The 17,939-nt window shown below is 47.7% G+C and overlaps 5 protein-coding genes across 7 annotated transcripts; 1 reads left to right on the top strand and 4 right to left on the bottom strand.

Moving 5' to 3' along the window:
* Positions 1–27: 27 nt before the first annotated feature.
* On the top strand, positions 28–4,911 carry LOC108141016. 3 transcript variants are annotated; one of them, XM_017264104.2, is made up of 7 exons: positions 28–148; positions 226–439; positions 515–607; positions 1,552–1,653; positions 2,240–3,169; positions 3,233–3,575; positions 4,399–4,911. In XM_017264104.2, exons 1-7 carry the CDS (start codon positions 65–67, stop codon positions 4,754–4,756), a joined length of 2,124 nt encoding a protein of 707 aa, XP_017119593.1. In that variant the 5' UTR covers positions 28–64; the 3' UTR covers positions 4,757–4,911. The 3 variants fall into 3 exon arrangements, with proteins under 3 accessions (XP_017119593.1, XP_017119585.1, XP_017119600.1); XM_017264096.2 differs by having other exon boundaries at positions 1,543–1,653; XM_017264111.2 differs by lacking the exon at positions 1,552–1,653.
* A 177-nt stretch (positions 4,912–5,088) lies between these two features.
* LOC108141007 (activating signal cointegrator 1 complex subunit 2) lies at positions 5,089–7,794 on the bottom strand. Its single transcript, XM_017264085.2, has 4 exons — positions 7,525–7,794; positions 6,693–7,468; positions 6,332–6,610; positions 5,089–6,235 (listed from the first exon to the last, which is right to left on the bottom strand). Exons 1-4 carry the CDS (start codon positions 7,639–7,641, stop codon positions 5,152–5,154), a joined length of 2,256 nt encoding a protein of 751 aa, XP_017119574.1. The 5' UTR covers positions 7,642–7,794; the 3' UTR covers positions 5,089–5,151.
* Positions 7,795–8,284: 490 nt separating this feature from the next.
* LOC108140633 (RING finger protein vilya) lies at positions 8,285–9,711 on the bottom strand. Its single transcript, XM_017263557.2, has 3 exons — positions 9,228–9,711; positions 8,746–8,909; positions 8,285–8,608 (listed from the first exon to the last, which is right to left on the bottom strand). Exons 1-3 carry the CDS (start codon positions 9,636–9,638, stop codon positions 8,422–8,424), a joined length of 762 nt encoding a protein of 253 aa, XP_017119046.1. The 5' UTR covers positions 9,639–9,711; the 3' UTR covers positions 8,285–8,421.
* Positions 9,712–9,797: 86 nt separating this feature from the next.
* On the bottom strand, positions 9,798–12,151 carry LOC108141031 (mitosis initiation protein fs(1)Ya). Its single transcript, XM_017264125.1, has 2 exons — positions 12,044–12,151; positions 9,798–11,980 (listed from the first exon to the last, which is right to left on the bottom strand). Exons 1-2 carry the CDS (start codon positions 12,083–12,085, stop codon positions 9,893–9,895), a joined length of 2,130 nt encoding a protein of 709 aa, XP_017119614.1. The 5' UTR covers positions 12,086–12,151; the 3' UTR covers positions 9,798–9,892.
* Positions 12,152–12,345: 194 nt separating this feature from the next.
* On the bottom strand, positions 12,346–17,794 carry LOC108140996 (putative ATP-dependent RNA helicase SoYb). The gene is made up of 4 exons (XM_017264074.2): positions 17,358–17,794; positions 14,804–16,996; positions 13,799–14,116; positions 12,346–13,207 (listed from the first exon to the last, which is right to left on the bottom strand). Exons 1-4 carry the CDS (start codon positions 17,637–17,639, stop codon positions 12,887–12,889), a joined length of 3,114 nt encoding a protein of 1,037 aa, XP_017119563.1. The 5' UTR covers positions 17,640–17,794; the 3' UTR covers positions 12,346–12,886.
* Between the last annotated feature and the right edge of the window lie 145 nt (positions 17,795–17,939).

The following is a 17,939-nucleotide window of genomic DNA, read 5'->3' as shown; positions in this document are numbered from 1 at the left end:
GGCCGTTATCCAACACTGACCGTTGAATGAAGCCGCAAAAAACAAGAAATTGGTTTTGCATGCGATGTCGTCCTCAAACCATAATCCAGACAAAAGTCTGACGGAGATGCTCATGAACTGTCACCTGGACGAGAGCCATGTCGATCCGGTAAGTTGTGACTTTTCTGTCAGCCGAGTCAAACCAAACACCAATCCAATCCCAATCATTTCGTGTCGCCGTGCAAGGCGCCCCAATCCCAAATCGAAATGAACACCAACGACAGTGTTTCATCCATGGACGCCGACGAAAGTAGCAGCGTTATTTCGGTGTCGTCGATTGATTCGTCAATAGTCAGCTACCTGCACACATCCCAATTCATCTCGTCCTCGGAAGTGTCCCAGGGAACCATCACCATAGAGGAGACCACCACGGACAGCGAAGCTGCCCTGTCCGCCAGCCGTGAGTTCCCCCCCCCGCGTCAAAACAATAACACGCCCGGTTGTAACACCCACATTTCCATATCGATTGTCCTAGGTCCTGGTTCCGCCGACGTCGGCATGAGTGCCAGCACCTCTCTGAAGCGGCACTCCCCAGATCCCGGGATCGATGATCTGGAGATCAAAAAACGTAAGTGGACAGCCGGTTGGCCTCTTGCCGAGATGGTGATCTGGGTGAATGTTGGGCATCCATAGGCCAGATAGCATGTGCAATCCTTGTGCGCGTTTCTCCTGCTCATGCCAAGCCAAAAGTGGATTTTAAACTGCACATTTTGATACATTTCGTTCAGTTTTAAACCTTTTTTGCAGTATCATGTGGACGAGAAAACGGCCCTTTCATTGCCAAACTAAAAGATTCGTTTATAAAATGTATACTTTTCTAATTTATATGGCCTTGTCCTTAATCCCAATCAGGCTACGAAAATATTCCACCACGTCAGTGTTTTTCAAAAAACAACCTAGTGTACATTATATGTTATTATGTATTTGTTGAACTCCAAATCTTGTTTATGGAACATTACTGGAATTTCCATTTTCAAGTGTATTTTCTATTTTATTTAATAATAATAATTCGTTTGCAGGTCCTAAAATGAAATATTCTGAAACTAATTTTTCTAAATGACAAACAGGAACATATTTCAACCACAGTTAATTTATAAGCCAAAATATTCTTAACTTGAGAGCATGAGCAAAATCACTGAATTTAATGTTATCCACAGGTTTCAGTAGTTTTAATGATGCTCTAGTTGAATAAATAGAATTTTTTTATCGTACTGGGATGCGAAATGAAAGACCAATGATGAACAGGGCCTTATTTTAATGTTACTTAAGCCTCATTGCAAACTCGTTTAATCTTATTGCACAATACTTGACTCCTAAAAGATTTTGTATATTTTGGTGGAGCTTAAGTTGACCATTAACTAATTGCAGACCAAAAATAATACCAACGTTTTTGAATTGACTTTATGTTTTTGTATCACTGGACAAGTATTAAGAACCCGGACGAAGAATACTTGTTGAATCAATAATTAAGTAACTCCTGGGGTATATATGTATATATTTTAGTTGCCTTAGGTCCCAGTACAAGTGCTGCCGCCGAAGTCGTGTCCTCAATGAGGACTCCATTGAAGCGAGGCTCCGCGAACCACGATGGGAATGGTCCTTCGGTTAAGAAACGTGAGTTGGAATGCTGGAATATATACCGGCTCATTCAACCACAGCAACACAGCAACACAGTATTTTTGAAACTAAATTAATGCTCAAGTCTATGCCATTGCCTTCTTACTCGTTTTTACGGATAATGACTAATACTACTGCGCTATAAAAAGCAAAAAGTTTCTAACGCTTCACTAGGTAAATATTTGAGAGATCCATAAAGCTGATGAATGTATTTCTTTCAAATGCGAACGCATGAGCAGTAAATTTCTAATGCATTGATAATCTCCTCTACATTTGTTTTATATACAAATAAAATGTGGTTTTCGAGGAAATATATCATGGTTAAGTAATCCAATTATGTGTTTTTGCCCGATTGTATATCCCAAAAGCATATTTTGCCTAATTTGAATGGCAGTGAGTCGTCTAACATTTTTAACAATTTGAAATCGTCACAAGATTGATTGACCGGCCAAAGACGAATCCGTGTGAGAAATTAGTTCTACTTGTGAACCTAGAATAGTAGAATATGTAGTATATGTGAATGTCGTATTAGAAAACCCATTTTTAACGGAAACCATTATGTTTTATCATTATCATAACGCAGCTCATCGCGATCCGGACGTCGTGGCCACCCCATCGAATCGCTTGGTCGTCACACGCAGTGGACGAGCGGTTGTGTTGCGCAAGGACCTGCAGTTCGACTACACCTCCTCGCAGGGCAAGGACGAGGAAGAGGACGCGGACGAGTCGGACGATCCGTCGCTGGAGACCGACGACGAGGGTGACGCGGACTACCAGCTGGCAGCCACCTTCGAGGAGCCCCTGGGGAGCCAGTGGCCGTGTCGCAAGCGACGCAGCATTGGGAACAACAGCAGCAGCAGTGCCTCCAGCACCGACGACAGCCACTCCTCGCCGGAGTCGCCGGTGCTGCCCATCATCTTCCTAGAGTTGGGCCTGCCAGTGGCCATCGTGCGGCAGGAGCCGCAGGCCGATCTCGACTTGGAGGCCGATGGCGAGCTAAAGACTAAGGTGCACAAGTTTCTGGGTCTGGTGGCGCACCGTCGCAAGCTGTACAATCCTCACGAGAACGGCGATGCAGCGGAACCGCCGCAAATTGGCAAGGAGGTGGCGAACCTATCGCTCAGCTGCCTGCTGATCAATTCCATCTGCTCGCCCGCAAAACCAGGCACAATGCCATCGCCATCGCCATCACCATCGCCATCGCCATCGTCAGTCCAGCGCCTCAATGCGCCGCCAGCAACACCGGCCAGCTCCTCGTGGGCAAGCCTGAACCTGTCGCACCTCAACCCGCCCACCCAGAAGGAGCGCCAGACGAAGATGTTCGACAACTTTGTGCTGCTGGCCAATGCCAATTCCTTCGAGGCGGAGACGCCCGACTTCCTCAAGGAGCCCATCGATCTGAGCGAGCTGCCCAGCCATCGCCAGCGGGCGATCATATGCCGTCGCCACAAGGGCAGCGTTCCCTGTCTCGACAATCATCCCGACTTCTACCGCTTCGTGGAGTCGCTCGATCGTGAGTTGTGCCAGAGTCGCAGAGCTTGAATGCCGACGCGTTAATCTCTTGCTGCCTTTCCAGCGGTCACCTCGATCAATTTCTGCCATCCGCTGGCCCTGGACTATCGCCAGAAGAACTTCGAGAGCTGCAAAGTGGCTCTGGCCAAGCGGCTCTTCAACATCTTCAATCACGCCATCTTCCGCTGCGGCCTGGTGGCCCCCATCCTCTGGAAGCGCGGCATTGGCACACCCTGCAAGGCCGAGCTGGCCATCGACGCCAACGGCAAGCGGACCGCCCGCATCCTGCTCTGGGAGCACATCAGCCACCCGTGCATGCTCATCAAGTCGCTGCTACATGAAATGATCCACGCGGCGGCCTTTGTTTTCAACCGGGAGACGGGACACGGCGACAGTTGCCGCAGATGGTAAGATCGAGATCATTCGTTTATTCATTAACGGGGGAGTAGGGTTAATTCGTAGAATAATTGATTATTTTTTTTTTTTTTAAACACATTTATGAAATATTATACAAAAATATCAATATTATAGTATATATATATAGTATAGTATATATTATAGTATATAAATATTATAGTCATTTACAAAAAAAATCCTCTTAGTTCTTGCTCTTGCGGTGCTTATTCATTTGAACCTAAAAACTCAAAATTATATATCTTTTTTTTAAACACTCAAGGGAAAATTGGTTATTTTGTTAATTTAGAATTCTAAATATTAACCAATTTGCAAAGAAACAGTGTTAAAGACTTCAAAACGATCGGTGCATAAGTTTTGAAGTTTTTTTTTAAAGAAACACATTTATGAAATATTATACAAAAATATCAATATTATAGTATATATATATAGTATAGTATATATTATAGTATATAAATATTATAGTCATTTACAAAAAAAATCCTCTTAGTTCTTGCTCTTGCGGTGCTTATTTAATTGAACCTAAAAACTCAAAATTATATATCTTTTTTTTAAACACTCAAGGGAAAATTGGTTAATTTGTTAATTTAGAATTCTAAATATTAACCAATTTGTACAGAAACAGTGTTAAAGACTTCAAAACGATCGGTGCATAAGTTTTGAAGTTTTGCGGGGCAGCAACTTTAAAAACGTAGTTTTGAAACACTAAAATAAAGCCAATCAGCTTTTAGTGGCAATTATGAATATATTGTTTGCTACCTGCATACTGCATTACTTACCGGTATTCCCGATTTCGGTTTTTCCCTCCTTTTGTAGGGCCTACCAGGCCAAGCACGCGATGCCGGAGCTGCCGGCGATCGCCGACTGCCAGCCCACGTTCAAGTACACCTGCTCCCTGTGCGCCCGCTGTGCGTACGGCAGGATCGACTTGCCGAAGGAGCAGCTGCGCTGTCATTACTGCCAGTTTGAGGTGGGCGTCAAGAAGTACTGCCAAGCGGACTTGTTCACCGGATCGCGACCAGATCCGACGATGACTCCGTTCAGGAACTTCGTGCGCGAGCATTACTTGAAGCTGGGCGAGATGGGTGGCACCACGCACAGCACCAAAATGCGACTGCTCAATGAGCAGTACTCGAAGGTCCATGTCCATCCGGTCCATCCGACCTGTTGCTAGAGCACCTTTGTTACGTTTGAACTTGTATATTTTATATTAAGTCCCCTAAGGAATGCTGGCGGCAAATGTTACATATTATTTACTACAAGCTGTATTACATCCGTACTACGGAATTAAATTAAATTGATCTGGTGTCTAGTTTTTAAAACCAAAAATAATTGCAAGTTTTAGTTTTAATAGGAAAAACATTAAAAAAAATAATAAAACTATAGATGGTTCTTTGAATTCAACGCTACGGAATTAAATTAAATTACTCTGGTGTCTAGTTTTTAAACTATAAACTATAGATGGTGTTTTGAATTCAACGCTACCCAAAGCAAACTCAACTCCGATTGGTGAAATATACTTAGTATAAATATCTATTTATTTGTTTTTCCTCCACAACTGGATTTCCTCTAGCCTATCATACCCTTGCTGCGCTTGAATGCCGCTCCAGCTTTGCGATTGTGGTTGGCACGCGACGATTTGTGGGCCTCCTTCTGGCCGCGGTTGCGTTGCGTCTGCTGCGACTGGCCCTGGCCCTTGGGTGCTCCCACTACAGCAGCAGCAGCACCTCCGCCTCCTCCTCCTCCTCCACCATTTCTTTGTCCGTACTTGGCCATCTGGCGTTGCTGGTAACGAGCGCGTATCACCTCCGGATTTTCGCAAAAGTCCCGACCGTTGCGCTTGGCCGTCTCCGCCTCGGATCCGCTGCCGGAGCTCTCCTCGTCGTCGTCGTCGTCCTCCACCTGATCCTGGGCCTCGTAGGCAGAGTTGGAGGCGGCTCCCTGGAGCCTGGCCCGCAGCAGGCTCACCGGCGGCGCCTGACCCTCGTTCAGGGCCTCGTAGCTGTCGTCGTACTCGTCGTCATATTCGCCGCTCTCCAGCGGCGTCTCCTCCACCATGGCATACTGCTGGTAGCGCTCCTTCAGCTGCTCCAGGTCGCGCTTGTCGTCCAGCAGCTGCTCCGCATTGCGCGGCGCTCCGGGCAGGCCCTTGCCCTGCTTTATGATGCACTCCGGCTGGTCGCGCGTCAGCACATCGTAGCGATCGCCGTCGTGGACATTGAAGTGGCGCACGCCCGTGCGACGCTGTAGCTTGTCCTGCGGATCGGGCGGCACGTACACCTCCTGCCGGTCCATCTGGGCCAGATCCGGCGGCAGGTTGTCGTCCAGAATGGCGGCAATGGCCTGCTCGCTGTTCTCGTAGCGGGTGAGCAGGCGCCGGATGAAGCCCCTGCCCAGATCGGGCAGCACGTCCAGCACGGCGGTCACCTCCAGGTCGAGGTCCCTGGCGGCTCCGTTGGCCGCCGTCGTCGTCGTCGTCGTCATCGTCGGCAGTGGTGAGGTGCGCGAGGAGTCCTCGTCATCGAACTCGTCGTCCTCCTCCTCGGTGTCCACCAGGTTGTCCAGGGCCATGTCGTCGGCCATGATGCCGCCGGGACAGCTGCTCAGCGCCTTCTGGTAACCGGCTATCACAAAGTCCACCTTGTAGTTCTTGCTGCCGAAGAGCCGAAGATGCACGGGTTACATTTTCTCATCAATCTTTTATCCGCTATCAGCTATCAGCTCACATAACTATCAACTATCAACTCACATATTCGGGCAGCGTTGCAGTAGCATCGCCATGTCGTGCTCCAGCGGATACTGCCGCTGGTAGTCCACCACGAAGGTCTGGGCGGAGAGGCACTCCTGCAGCAGTTCCACCAGCTGCTGGCCGCGTCCCGCCTCCATTTGCAGGCTGACCAGGCGACGGACGACGCTGAGGAACTGCTGGCGCGTCTCGTTCAGCCAGCGCAGCGAGCTGGCCCCCGGATTGACCATGTAGATGTTCTTGTACAGCATGGGCACCGTCATGTCATAGAAATTGGCAATGCTGCGAAACCGAAAGAGATGCCAAATTCAATTCAATTCAATTCAATTCAAACTCACAGCTGGCAGCGGCGAACGCAACTCACCTCTGAGCCAAACGCAGTTGCTCGATGGTCTCCAGCAGCTCGGGACAGAGAAGCAGCAGCAGACGCAGCGTGTAGGCGCAGTCCATGGCGAAGAGCACTACGTCGTCGTAGGGCGTCTCCAGGTCCGCATCCAGGGGCGCCCCGCCGCCGGCGCCCTCACAGCCCTCGTTCTCCACCTGGATCTGCATGCTGAGGAAGGCGCTCTCGTAGAAGGCCAGCGCCTCGTTCAGATCCTTGCGGTACTCGGGCTGCTGGCGCAGCACCTTCTCGAAGATCTGGCGCAGCAGCTCCACATTGGCGGGCTCCGCATCGCCCACGGCAATGAGCAGATCGAAGAGCATGGGCACCGACACCAGGTAGTTGGTGTACAGCAGGCTGCTGTGCTGCTGCGGGCTGATCCACTCCGTGTCCGACTCCTCGGCGGTGCACAGCCGCATCACCAGGCGGACGACGAGATCGAGCAGCTGGCCGTACAGCAGGTGGGCCTGCTCCAGCTCCTTGTCCCGGCCGGACGACTCCGCCTCCGATTGTTGTCTGTAGTAGGGATTGGCGCGTTGCAGGAATGTGACAATGGCCGCCATGGCCGACTCCTCGTAGACCATGTAGGACCAGAACTCGTGCTGTCTGAGGCTCAGCAGGAACTCCATGTCCTGGCGACAGTTGTTGGCCGCAAAGCTCCACTCCTCCAGCGCTGCTCCGGATTTCAGGCGACCGTAGGAGCTCATCTGGCACAGGTAGCTGCCGAAGGGCTTCTCGCGACGCACCCAATGCTCGTCCTGTCGGGAAATGCATTAATATATGTATCGGCGACAAGACCATGGTGACCACCTACCAGTGCCGGAACATGCCTGCGCACCCCATCCTTTCCAGAAAGCGCAAACTTCAAGTCGCCCAGTGGCAGTTTCAGTGGGTTGCAGTTGTTGTTGTTGCTGGTGTCGTTGTCCAGCATGTTCGCTAACTTAACTTAACTAAACCATTAACTATGCGGATTGGTCTAATGGAACGTGCACTCTTGCAATATTGAATTTCATGCGAATTGTTGAGAAAACGGCAGCGCAAGGTGGCCACACTTCGGTGGGGTGACGCACGAAACTCCAATCTGTGACGTCGAATGTTGGGAAGAGAGTTGCCAGATAAATTAGCGATTAAAAAGCTCTTTCTAGCGTTAAAAAAGCCAAAGTGTATAAGAAATTTAATTCATTTTCTGTTACGTTTTTGAGTTTTTGGAAAAAGTATCGCATACTTATAATAAACTACTACTTTGGAGAAATTGGGTCGACATAAAAAATTCATTATATACTTATTATTTTAGTACATCATTTATTATTTACTTATTATGACTATAAGGCCAATTCATTTATTATTTAAATAATAGCAACAACTTTTTTCACAACTTTATCATGGTCAATTAATATTTAAATTAAACACTTTAGAATTCAAAACCTTCAATTAAAATAAAAAGGTGTACAATAATTAATATTAATGCAGCTTAAACATTTAAAGTTTTAGTTGCATTTTATTTTTTGCAACTATTTGCTGTTCCATTTAATTAAAGTTTTTATATATTTATATATTCTGCAGAATGCAACTTTTAAGTTTAACTTTTGTAAATTTATATATTTACATAAGGAGACTTGTTAACAAAAAAGAAAATCCAAAAACCATAAATGCAGTTTTCAATGCAAAAAATTTCAAATTGTCACACATTATTTTTGAAGATTAATGTAGATTATAGATTGAAGGAATTGTTTGGCTGGTGGCTAAAGCTGGTGACCTTCTTTCGTTTGACTAAAGTGCTGCGAGTCAATTCCTTTGAACTGCGTCGTTTCTGAGAGGTTTGCGAGTTTGCACGATCAGGAGTGGAAGATGTGGGTTTCTGCGATGTCACGACGCGGTTAATCTTGGCCTGAGCAATCCTAAGGGGAATGGACAATAATAATTTAGTTAGTTAGTTTAAAGCCTCAGTTGTTCTGTCCAGTTTATAAATAACAAATCAATTTAAATCGTTAATAAGACTTTCAGGTGAGTGAAGTCGCTAGCGTATAATATAAACCTTTGCCTTTCCGCCTTTTCATTAGCCAATTGCACTTTCAATTGCCGTGTCCGCTCAGTCATCCTTTTGCGCTCCACGCGCAGCATCTGATACTCCAGGTAGCGTTTCTGGCACACGGATTTCACCAGTTCAATGTCCTTGAGCACTTTGTCCATTTCATTTTCCTGCAAAAACAATTTAACAATTTAAACAGTTTAAGTTAATTAAGAGCCTTAAAAAACACATCTAAAAAATGCTTAGATATTCCTAGTTAGTTTATAAATATTTGAAGAGACTTGTAGGTCGTGTAGATCCTCGTGTTTATCCTTGAAGATGACAAATTATTTTATATTTCAACTTGATGTGTTCTGGCGAAATAATTAATTAATAATTTAAGGAGTGGACGTGATACAACTCGAATCCTCTGATGATGGAAAATCGTTTGTATGTGCATGGCAACCCTAAAAATACTTGAGAGATATTTCCAGATCCTTCAATCGCACCTTCTTTTCCTTGTGCTTGTCCAAGTGGCGGTGGTTGGCCCGCTGGAACGTCTCGAGGAAGTCGTTGGTCAGGGCGTAGGGCTCCGGGTGGAAGAAGTTCTTGAAGTTGGTGGGCATGGCGTTGTTCACCTGGCGGCCACGGACGCTCCGCTTGCAGACGGGGCACGTGTAGATGGAGGCGTCGCTGGGCGTGCGTCCTGCGGCGACCTTGACGCACCGCTCGCAAGACACGTGGTGGCAGGCGAGCAGGAAGAATATGAACTTCTTTTTGCAAAACAGCTCGCAGCAGGAGTTGCAGTGGATCCACAGCTTGTGGGCTTCGGTTTCGCCAATTTGCGGAGCATTGGAGGTGGAGGCGGAGGTGTCCTCCTGATCGTCTTTAACTTCGCAAACGGGTCTCGTCTTGAACATCCCGTGGTTTTTGTGGTTTTCAGGTTAAGTCCAAGTAATTACGCCGCAAACAAAATTCACTCTCTTCTTTGCCACAGGATCTTTAAGTCAAGCTGGCAACTCCGGCATCTTAATACCGCAAGAATAGCTTTTTTTCCCCCCAATTGGCAACGCCCCGGATAACGGCGAATGCAATACCAAACATTTATTAAAAAAGAAACTAAATTCACAATCAAAACACAAATTTGCAATTAAATAAAATGAGAACTCAAGTTCTAGTGGCGACGCATGCGCTCGATGGGTTCCCTGGGCCGGATGCGGTACCGCTTCGAGGAGCTGGACGGCGACAACGGGCTGCAGTACTGGTTGTCCAGCGTTTGGGTGCGCTTCCGCTTGAGGGTCTGGTTGTCCTCCATGGAGTACTCCTTGGCGCTGGGACGCACCAGGGAGCCGGCGATGGAGGCGCACCGGCGGATGAGGGATCCCGAGCCAGCGTTCTCCTTGTTATCCTGATCCTTGTCCTTATCCCTGTCCATTTCGCTGCGCAGGCTGGCCGGCAGCCGCATCATGGAGCTCATCAAGGACCACAGGCGACCGGAGGAGGCACCCTCCTGTTTCTTGTCATTTCGCGTGGAGGCGTTCGTGGGCCGGAACACCTCGTCCTCCTCATCCTCCTCCCCTTCCTCCTCCGGTCCACATCCCACATCCTGCACGCCGCTAAAGACTCTCTTCTGCCGGCATTCCCGCAACGGAGGACGTGCCCTGGGGCGCTGCGCTGGCGGGGAGATCAGGGCCAGAGCCTGCTTCAGCTCCTGCTCCTTGGACTTGTCCTTCTTGGGCGAAAACTGATCGCTCAGCTGGCGCGGCACAATCGCCTGGCGACGCCGCTCTGGGCGTTCCGGCGACCCAGGTTCCGGAGTGAAGAACTGATCCTTGGTGTCGTCACCCTCGCCATCGCCGTCGCCCTCGCCACTGAGCACCAGCTCCTGGCAGCTCTTCGTCGGCGTCTCGAACTTGATCTGCTTCTTGTTGATCGGAGCGCCGCCAGTGACACGAATGGGCGTGATGGCCGGCACATGGACCTCGGCCGATTCCGAGGAGGAGCGTATGATCTCCACACTCTCGCAGGAGTTGAACACCGTGGAGAAGCTCTCCCGCGAGTTGGAGTTCATGCGGGTGATGACGATCGATTCGGTGGTGAGTTTCTGGGCGGACAGCAAGAAGGGCCGCTGGTAGAGATCAGGATTTTGCGTGGAGGAGCCGCTGACCTCCGAGCTACTCGACTCGCTCTGGGTGCGCCGCACCACTGGCGAGAGTCGCAGGTCCAGAGCGGCGGATCCGGATCCGGCCGCCTCGGTCGAGTTGTGCTCGCTGAGATCGAGGCGCACGCGACGCTGGATAACGCCGGATGCGGGCTGGTGGACCAGCATGCCGCCATGCTCCACGAAGGCCTTCTGGATGCTCTTCGACATGACCTGGCGCAGTGGCGTGGCGGCGCTCATCTTGTTGCGGGCGCCCATCTTCCAGTTGCGCTGATGCAACGGCTGCTGCTGGACGGGATTGCTGTCCACAGCTGGACTGGGCTCCTCCTGGTAGATGCTGGACACATGGCCGCCATTGGAGGCATTGAAGGTGATCGGCTCCTTGGGCTTGGCGAACACCGATTCCACCTGCAGCGGCGTTGATGTCGATCGTATGACCTTCCCCTTCTCCACAGTTTCCGGCGGGTTGTTCACGCCCAGGTGGCCAATGGAGCGGCGTATGGAGCTGTTGCTGATCGACGACAGGTTGCGGATGGAGGACACGCTGTCGCTGATGAACTCCTCGTGGGCGATGCGACTCTTGGCCTTCCAGCGCATGTTGATCAGCGAAATGGGCGTTACGACCGGCGACGTTTGCGTGGAGATGGCGGTGCTGTTGCATGCCTTGCGCACCGTCACCTTCGATGTTTCCGTGTCGCCGGTGATATCATTGCCGCTGCCGATGCCCGTGCCCATGTCCGTGCCCGTGCCCGTGCAGTTCTGCTGCTGATCCACACACTTGCTGAACTCGCGCAGATCGTCGACGCGCGTGTAGTTGCGCTGGCACTTGCGGCACCTCAACGGCAGGTGGCACGCCTCGATGTGGGCCAACAGCTCGCCGTGCATCTCCTCGCGGAGCAGCAGTGGCCGGCGCTCGCAAATCGGGCAGAACACGTAGATGGTGGTCGCTCCGGACTCCATTTGCTGGCGGTGCTCGGTGACGCCGCCGCCGGTGGCCCTCAATCCCAATGGTTCGCGCACGGCAATGGCGTGCGCTTTGAACAGATGCTTCTGGCGGCATTTGCCGCAACAGAAGACGCGCTTACAAAAGTGACACTTGCCCTGGAAAACGGAGAGCAATCATTAAGGTACATGGACACACGGATGTTCGGACGGATGCACTACCTCGTCGGGCTGTCGCATGGTTAAGACATTGGAAAAAGACATCAAATGCGGAAACTGCGATTCTTACACACGTATGCAGATATGGACACACACTCTCACGAAAATGCAACGGTTCTTTGGATAGATATGGTAAATATAGTGCTATAAATTGGTATTGCTTATATCGATTGGTATTTTTGCATTTAAACTCAAGACTTGTTTTAAATTTATAGCTATGTTTTGAAGACTTACCATTCAACCCAAACTAATCCCAATAATTAAGTGATTTTCCCAATGTTATGATTGTAATATTAACCTCTATCTTTCAAGATTCCAAAGGTTGAACTTTTTGAGTTACCTTCTTTTATTATAAGCAAACATTCATTACAAAAAATTGAATTTAAGAAGATAAAGATCCATTACATAAGAAATACCTGTAATCAGAAAAAAATCTGGCATAAGGAAAGTCAAAGTGGTTGACTCCAAAATGTTATTATATTTAAGTTTAGGTATCATAATTAATCGAATACTACAAATCAGAAAAATAAATTTATCAGAGAAACGTATATTGATTCTCCGAGTAAAAATTGGAATAATTGCTTCACAACAAAATATTTTTAAAATGCAGGAATAATGAAATAAAATACATTTGCACAATGCAAATTGGCATAAAAATCTTAAACTAAATTTGTGGAAAGTATAGAAATACCCAAACATTGTCTTAACAATTAGAGCAACGTTCACGATTGGTGAGGTTAATTGTATAAACTTTAAAAGCAAAAACACTACCGTTTTTAGTTTTAATGGAAAAGGAAATCCATTATGTAAATGTTCAGTAAAAGTTGAGTAAGTTCCAAAATCAAATCAGTTGCTATTCAGGCATGATCTGGTGACCTGTACTATCTTTTTTAGCTTGCCCAGGCAACGATTTTCCTGGTAAAAGTTGAAGCGACCCTTAATAAAGCCGAGCAGGTCGTTGCCCTCATTGTCGTAAACGTTGTCAACGAAGATGGTTTCGTGGATGGCGAACTGCACGTGGGCGGTGAACAGGCGACCGCGCTTATTGGACGTCCGACTGAAGAACTGGCTGCGCACCAGTTGGCGCTCATCCTCGCCCCAAATGCGTTCCAGGTTGGCCGGCTCCAGGCCAAGGATCCGCACTTCCATCGCCTCCCCGGGTTGATCCTGTCGAGAAATTGGGTTTTAATCGGTTACAATAAGAGTTACTAGTTGTTTAGACCAGATAGTAATTTTATTTAGCAAATGCCATTACTTAAGAAATACCCATGATATAGTTAAAACATGATCACACAACATGGTAATATTTAAGATCGATCTCTGCTAAGATAATCTGAAAAAATGTTAATTTAAAGATATAATAATATTACCTAAGAAATACCTTTGATCATGACAAAATCAGACATAAGTATAGTCAAAGTTGTTTAACCCAAAATTTGCTAATATTTAAGATCGATATTTGATAATATAATATGAAAAAGAATGTAATTAAGAAAAACCTATTATCAGAAAAAAAATCAGATATAAGGATAGTCAAAATTGTTTATTCCAAAATTATATAATATCTATGATAAAATAATTTGAAAAGATTTTATAGATCTACCAAGACATCGTTATAGTCAAAAGAAGCTTATCCCCGAATTTGATAATATATAGAATCGATTTTTGATTATTTTATTAGAATGTATTTTTATCGTAGAATGTAATCAAACCCTAAACACTGCAATGCAGTTATTAAATATAAAATATATTTAATACCTTGAATGTTTCCTCGCAGATGTACAACTGGCTGGCTTTGAAGGTGAGAATCTCGACGGACGAGTCCAGCAGACGGGCCACGACCTTGTCGTTCTTCTCCTTCTCCACGTCCAAAATGAGCACCCGTTCGTAGCGGTTGAGGTTCCTGACCACGGCCTTCTCCCCGGGCATCGGATTGGGATGTATGACCCGGTTGGCATCCACCTCGTAGTGGCGCTGCACTTGCTCGCTCAGCTGGGACATGGGAAAGCCGAGGAAGTAGGTCGTCGTGGGGAATCGGTCGCTCAGACGAACTGCCAAATTGGCGGGGCTGTTGCACTGCAAAGAGGATTGAAATGTGAGTTCGATTGAAAAAAAGAAACCCATCAAATAAATTGGGATACATACAATAAATAAAAAAAAATGTTTTGCGAAGACAAGGCCTTCTTATATAGTAGCTTATCAAAAAATTAGTTGAAAACTAAGTAGATCAAAAGATTTTCGACAAGAAAAGGTGTTTTACAGATTTTTGAAAAGGCTATAGTATTTTTATTGCTAATTATTTGTATTATTATTATATCTATGAAGATAGGAACATTATACAAGCTGTTACGTAATCTAGCAATACTATATATAATAATAATCGTTTAAAAAATCAACTACAATTATCAAGATGGCCAGTGATTATTTATCACATAAATCCAGATAAACATTTTATTATTATTTATCTTGGCATATGTAACACATGTAATTAATGCCTATATATATATTTATATATAATAATATATCTTGTATATAATAATATAAATCGTTTTTATCAAGATTGCCAGCTATTATTTATTACAAATACCAATATAAGTATATGTAATTAATAATACCCTTTAGTGTAGAATTACAATTACAATTAACAAGACTAACAAACATTCCCATCTTCATAGATATAATCATGCAATGTATCACTAAAAAGTTGATGGACTTGTAGAAATGGTTTAAAATAAAGTATATTTTTGTTTTCAGAGCACTCACAGCTGTGACGGTGAAGCGAATCTTGCTCTCGCCGGGATAGTGATCCGGCGGCAGGAGCTCCTGCGGCCCCAGCACGTGGCGGTACGAGCAGCGATGCCGCAGGCAATCCCCGAAAGCGGTCAGCTGGCGGCACAGCCTGGGCGCCTGCGCATTGGACTGGTCGGCGAGGCGGCGGTGGGCCAGGATGTCCAGCAGGTGGCTTGGCCGCGGGAGCAGGTGCTTCAGCATGAAGTCGGCCAGCAGCCAGATGCTGTCCACGTCTCCTGTCTCCTGGACGAGGACCACGGACCGGTGGCCCAGCTGGGCGGACTGTGTGGCCTTGTAGTTCTCGTAGAAGAGAGTGAAGCGCTGCTTGAAACGCATCCAACTGCTGGCCCAGCTGTAGTGGACGAGCAGATCGATGGGGCCGCACTTGAGCTTCGGCACCACATCGTCCGTGACCAGGAGCAGCGAGGTCCTGGACTGCCCGCGCCACCTGGCCACCTGGGAAAGGCCCTCCGCCGCGAGGCAACAGCTCAAGGCCTCCACATTCATCTGCCCCAGCTTGTGCTGCAGCTCCAAGACTTCAGCCCTGTCCGAGCAGACCACAATGACACGCTGCTCGGCGAGATTCGTGCCCCGGATCAGGCCCACCAAGTGGGCACACTTCTGGGACGCCTGCACCAGCTGGGCATCCAGCCGCAGGCCCCTGGAGACGCTGGCCTCCAGGGGATCCTCGAAGAGTATCAGCACATCGGTCATCAGCGGGAGGAGGCGGTCCATCACCTGGCCGCCGTGCCAGTTGCGTCCGGAGACCACGAGCTGGCACCTGCCCTGGCCAAAGTCGAAGAGTTGGGGCAACCGCTTAAGCAGCTTGATCGTGATGACCGGCAGCAGACGCACCATGTCGTGCAGGTTATCCAAGGCCAGGTACTTCAGTGCCCGGGCATCGAAGATGGGCGCCCTCTTCGAGTGGTGCTGCGTGAGCAGTTGGAGCAGCAGATCCGCGCTGGTCACCAGGATGCCCACGGGCTGGCACAGCCGGCAGGCGATCTCCGTCACACTGCCCTTCTCCCAGAGCGCGACCACGCCCTCCACGCCCTCCAAGCCCTCCACATCCGTCTCACTCGCCAGCGAGCCGAGGAGCTGCCGCACCCAGTGCTCGATCTTGCTGCCCTGCGCGGCACTGGCACACACAACGATGCTGGTGGGTCCAAAGCCTTGGTCATCCGCCGGCCGGCGCTGCAGATCCGCATGGCTGCGCTGGCACAGGGTGGGCAGGTAGCACCACGTCTTGCCCGTCTGCATGTTGCCCACGACCATGAGGGACTTGCCCGAGGCGACATGTGGCCAGGCGAATCGCTGGACGCCGCGGGCCCGCTCGTCCAGCAGGCCCAGCTTGTGCATGGCCTGGCAGACGGCCATGCTCATGTCCGGCACTCCGCTCATCGAGTAGCAGGGGCACAGCAGGTGGCGGCTGCAGGCCAGCACGCCGAAGTGATGTCGGACTCCAGCTGCCGGAGAGGAAGCCCTCGCCAGAGGGGGATCTTCCCCAGAACCGTGCGACTCCAGCGAGGTGCTCTCGTCGGGATCCGTATCCGTCATGCTTTGATCTATGGCTGAAGATGAGCTGCCCGAATTCGCAGATCCAATGGAACTCCAATGCTGCTCCTTGTCTTCAAGTTCAATACTATCCAGAGGTGTTGGGATTGTCTCCACTAACTCTCGAAGATCTTTCAAGGCGCCTCTAATGTCTGCGATGCCAAAAGAGGGTTTGCTTGCTTTCTCGGTTTTTTGAAGATCGGAAACTTTAACTGGCGTTTCCAAGCCTTTAGGATCCGTGGAGGACACCCTCTTCTTCAAATGGAGTAGCCTTAAGTGCGTAGGTTCTGCACTGACCAATGGTTTTATATCTTCGAAAAGCATGTTTTGGGATGTCAACGCTTTGTTCTCTAGTTTTGGTTGATTAACCACCACATTTATGGCGTTTTCCGGGCCAAAATTGTTTATATCGTTGCCTGAATTTGTATTGTACATCTCATTGTGGCCAGTAATAACCAGCATTTCGGTCTTAATTTCCGACTTGCTCAGCATCGCCAAACGTTCCTCGAACTTTTCCAAGGGCGGCAGTGTAGCATGGATCACAAAATGCACCTCGATCCCCTCAAGAAACTTGAGCATACCATCGCAAAGGATCAGAGCTTGTTGAATGTACTGAAAATAGGATCAAATGGTTACCAAAAAATGCAAAGCAATTTGAAACTAGACTAAGAAGTGGAGTATTTTAAAAATAACACCTTCATCATAATTTTCTATATTCTGTGTATTTAAAATTTGTTCTTATTTTTGCATTTAATTACATGAAAAAGGCAAATTAATAAGCGAAATAAACATAAAAATAAAATAATTTAATGCAAGTTTTGCTTCTAGCTCTTTAAATAATTTGTTATATTTTTTAAGTTAACTGAGCACTTTATTTTATTCAATTTAATATGCAAATTTATAACGATTGTATTATCCTGTTCTTTTTTTTACCATATTTATTTTTTTAAATCGGAGATTGGTCGGAACTTACGCCCTTGGACCAGAGGAGCAGCAACTGGTGGGCCATTGGATCATCCGCTGAAAGTCTAATTGTGTTTACATTGCGAATGGCAAGCTCCGATTTCAGACGCTCGCTCTCTGAATTTTGCTGACATATCAAAATAATTCTACTTTTGCTCGGGTCTTTTCCCCCGATTGTGTGCGCTAAAAAGTCCATGGATGCTTCTCCGGATTTTGGACTGGCGTAAGTGAAAGTGGATCCGTGGGACTCGACCGTAAAGCTGGGAACCTCAACATTCTGCAGCGGCTTCATTGCTTTGATGCACCCTTTTTATCCGATTCAGCACTTTAAGACTTTAAAACCCGAAAAAAACACGAGGGCACGAGCCCAAAAGCACTTGGGAAAATAAACAAATCAAAAAAGTTTAATGGCCAAGCAGCCACTTGAGAAGAGAGCAAGTGACATCCGCTTGCAAGCCGAAAACAAAAAGAATGAACAGTCTAATGTAAGTTTGAAATTTGAATACTAATCGATAATGTATACTCTTAAAATTTGAATACTTATCGATAATATGTACTCGATATACTTCGATTCAATCACCACCCTAAATCA

The sequence above is a fragment of the Drosophila elegans genome, unplaced genomic scaffold (assembly GCF_018152505.1).
Source record: "Drosophila elegans isolate 14027-0461.03 unplaced genomic scaffold, ASM1815250v1 contig_149, whole genome shotgun sequence".
In the NCBI taxonomy this organism is placed as follows: Eukaryota; Metazoa; Arthropoda; class Insecta; order Diptera; family Drosophilidae; genus Drosophila; species Drosophila elegans.
This window is presented reverse-complemented; position numbering and strand designations above follow the sequence as displayed.

Excerpts from the sequence above, each read along its gene's own strand:
- LOC108141031 (XM_017264125.1), bottom strand. The coding sequence starts at position 12,085 with ATGTCTTTTTCCAATGTCTTAACCATGCGACAGCCCGACGAG. Across the intron at positions 11,981-12,043 it reads CCATGCGACAGCCCGACGAG|GGCAAGTGTCACTTTTGTAA; the intron begins GTAGTGCATCCG and ends TCCGTTTTCCAG.
- LOC108140996 (XM_017264074.2), bottom strand. The coding sequence starts at position 17,639 with ATGAAGCCGCTGCAGAATGTTGAGGTTCCCAGCTTTACGGTCGAGTCC. Across the intron at positions 16,997-17,357 it reads TGCTCCTCTGGTCCAAGGGC|TACATTCAACAAGCTCTGAT; the intron begins GTAAGTTCCGAC and ends TCCTATTTTCAG. Across the intron at positions 14,117-14,803 it reads TTCGCTTCACCGTCACAGCT|TGCAACAGCCCCGCCAATTT; the intron begins GTGAGTGCTCTG and ends TCCTCTTTGCAG.
- LOC108141007 (XM_017264085.2), bottom strand. The coding sequence starts at position 7,641 with ATGCTGGACAACGACACCAGCAACAACAACAACTGCAACCCACTGAAA. Across the intron at positions 6,611-6,692 it reads CAACTGCGTTTGGCTCAGAG|CATTGCCAATTTCTATGACA; the intron begins GTGAGTTGCGTT and ends TCGGTTTCGCAG. Across the intron at positions 6,236-6,331 it reads CTGCAACGCTGCCCGAATAT|CAAGAACTACAAGGTGGACT; the intron begins GTGAGTTGATAG and ends GCTCTTCGGCAG.
- LOC108141016 (XM_017264096.2), top strand. The coding sequence starts at position 65 with ATGTCGTCCTCAAACCATAATCCAGACAAAAGTCTGACGGAGATGCTC. Across the intron at positions 440-514 it reads AGCTGCCCTGTCCGCCAGCC|GTCCTGGTTCCGCCGACGTC; the intron begins GTGAGTTCCCCC and ends CGATTGTCCTAG. Across the intron at positions 1,654-2,239 it reads TGGTCCTTCGGTTAAGAAAC|CTCATCGCGATCCGGACGTC; the intron begins GTGAGTTGGAAT and ends ATCATAACGCAG.
- LOC108140633 (XM_017263557.2), bottom strand. The coding sequence starts at position 9,638 with ATGTTCAAGACGAGACCCGTTTGCGAAGTTAAAGACGATCAGGAGGAC. Across the intron at positions 8,910-9,227 it reads ACAAGCACAAGGAAAAGAAG|GAAAATGAAATGGACAAAGT; the intron begins GTGCGATTGAAG and ends TTGTTTTTGCAG. Across the intron at positions 8,609-8,745 it reads GAAAAGGCGGAAAGGCAAAG|GATTGCTCAGGCCAAGATTA; the intron begins GTTTATATTATA and ends CATTCCCCTTAG.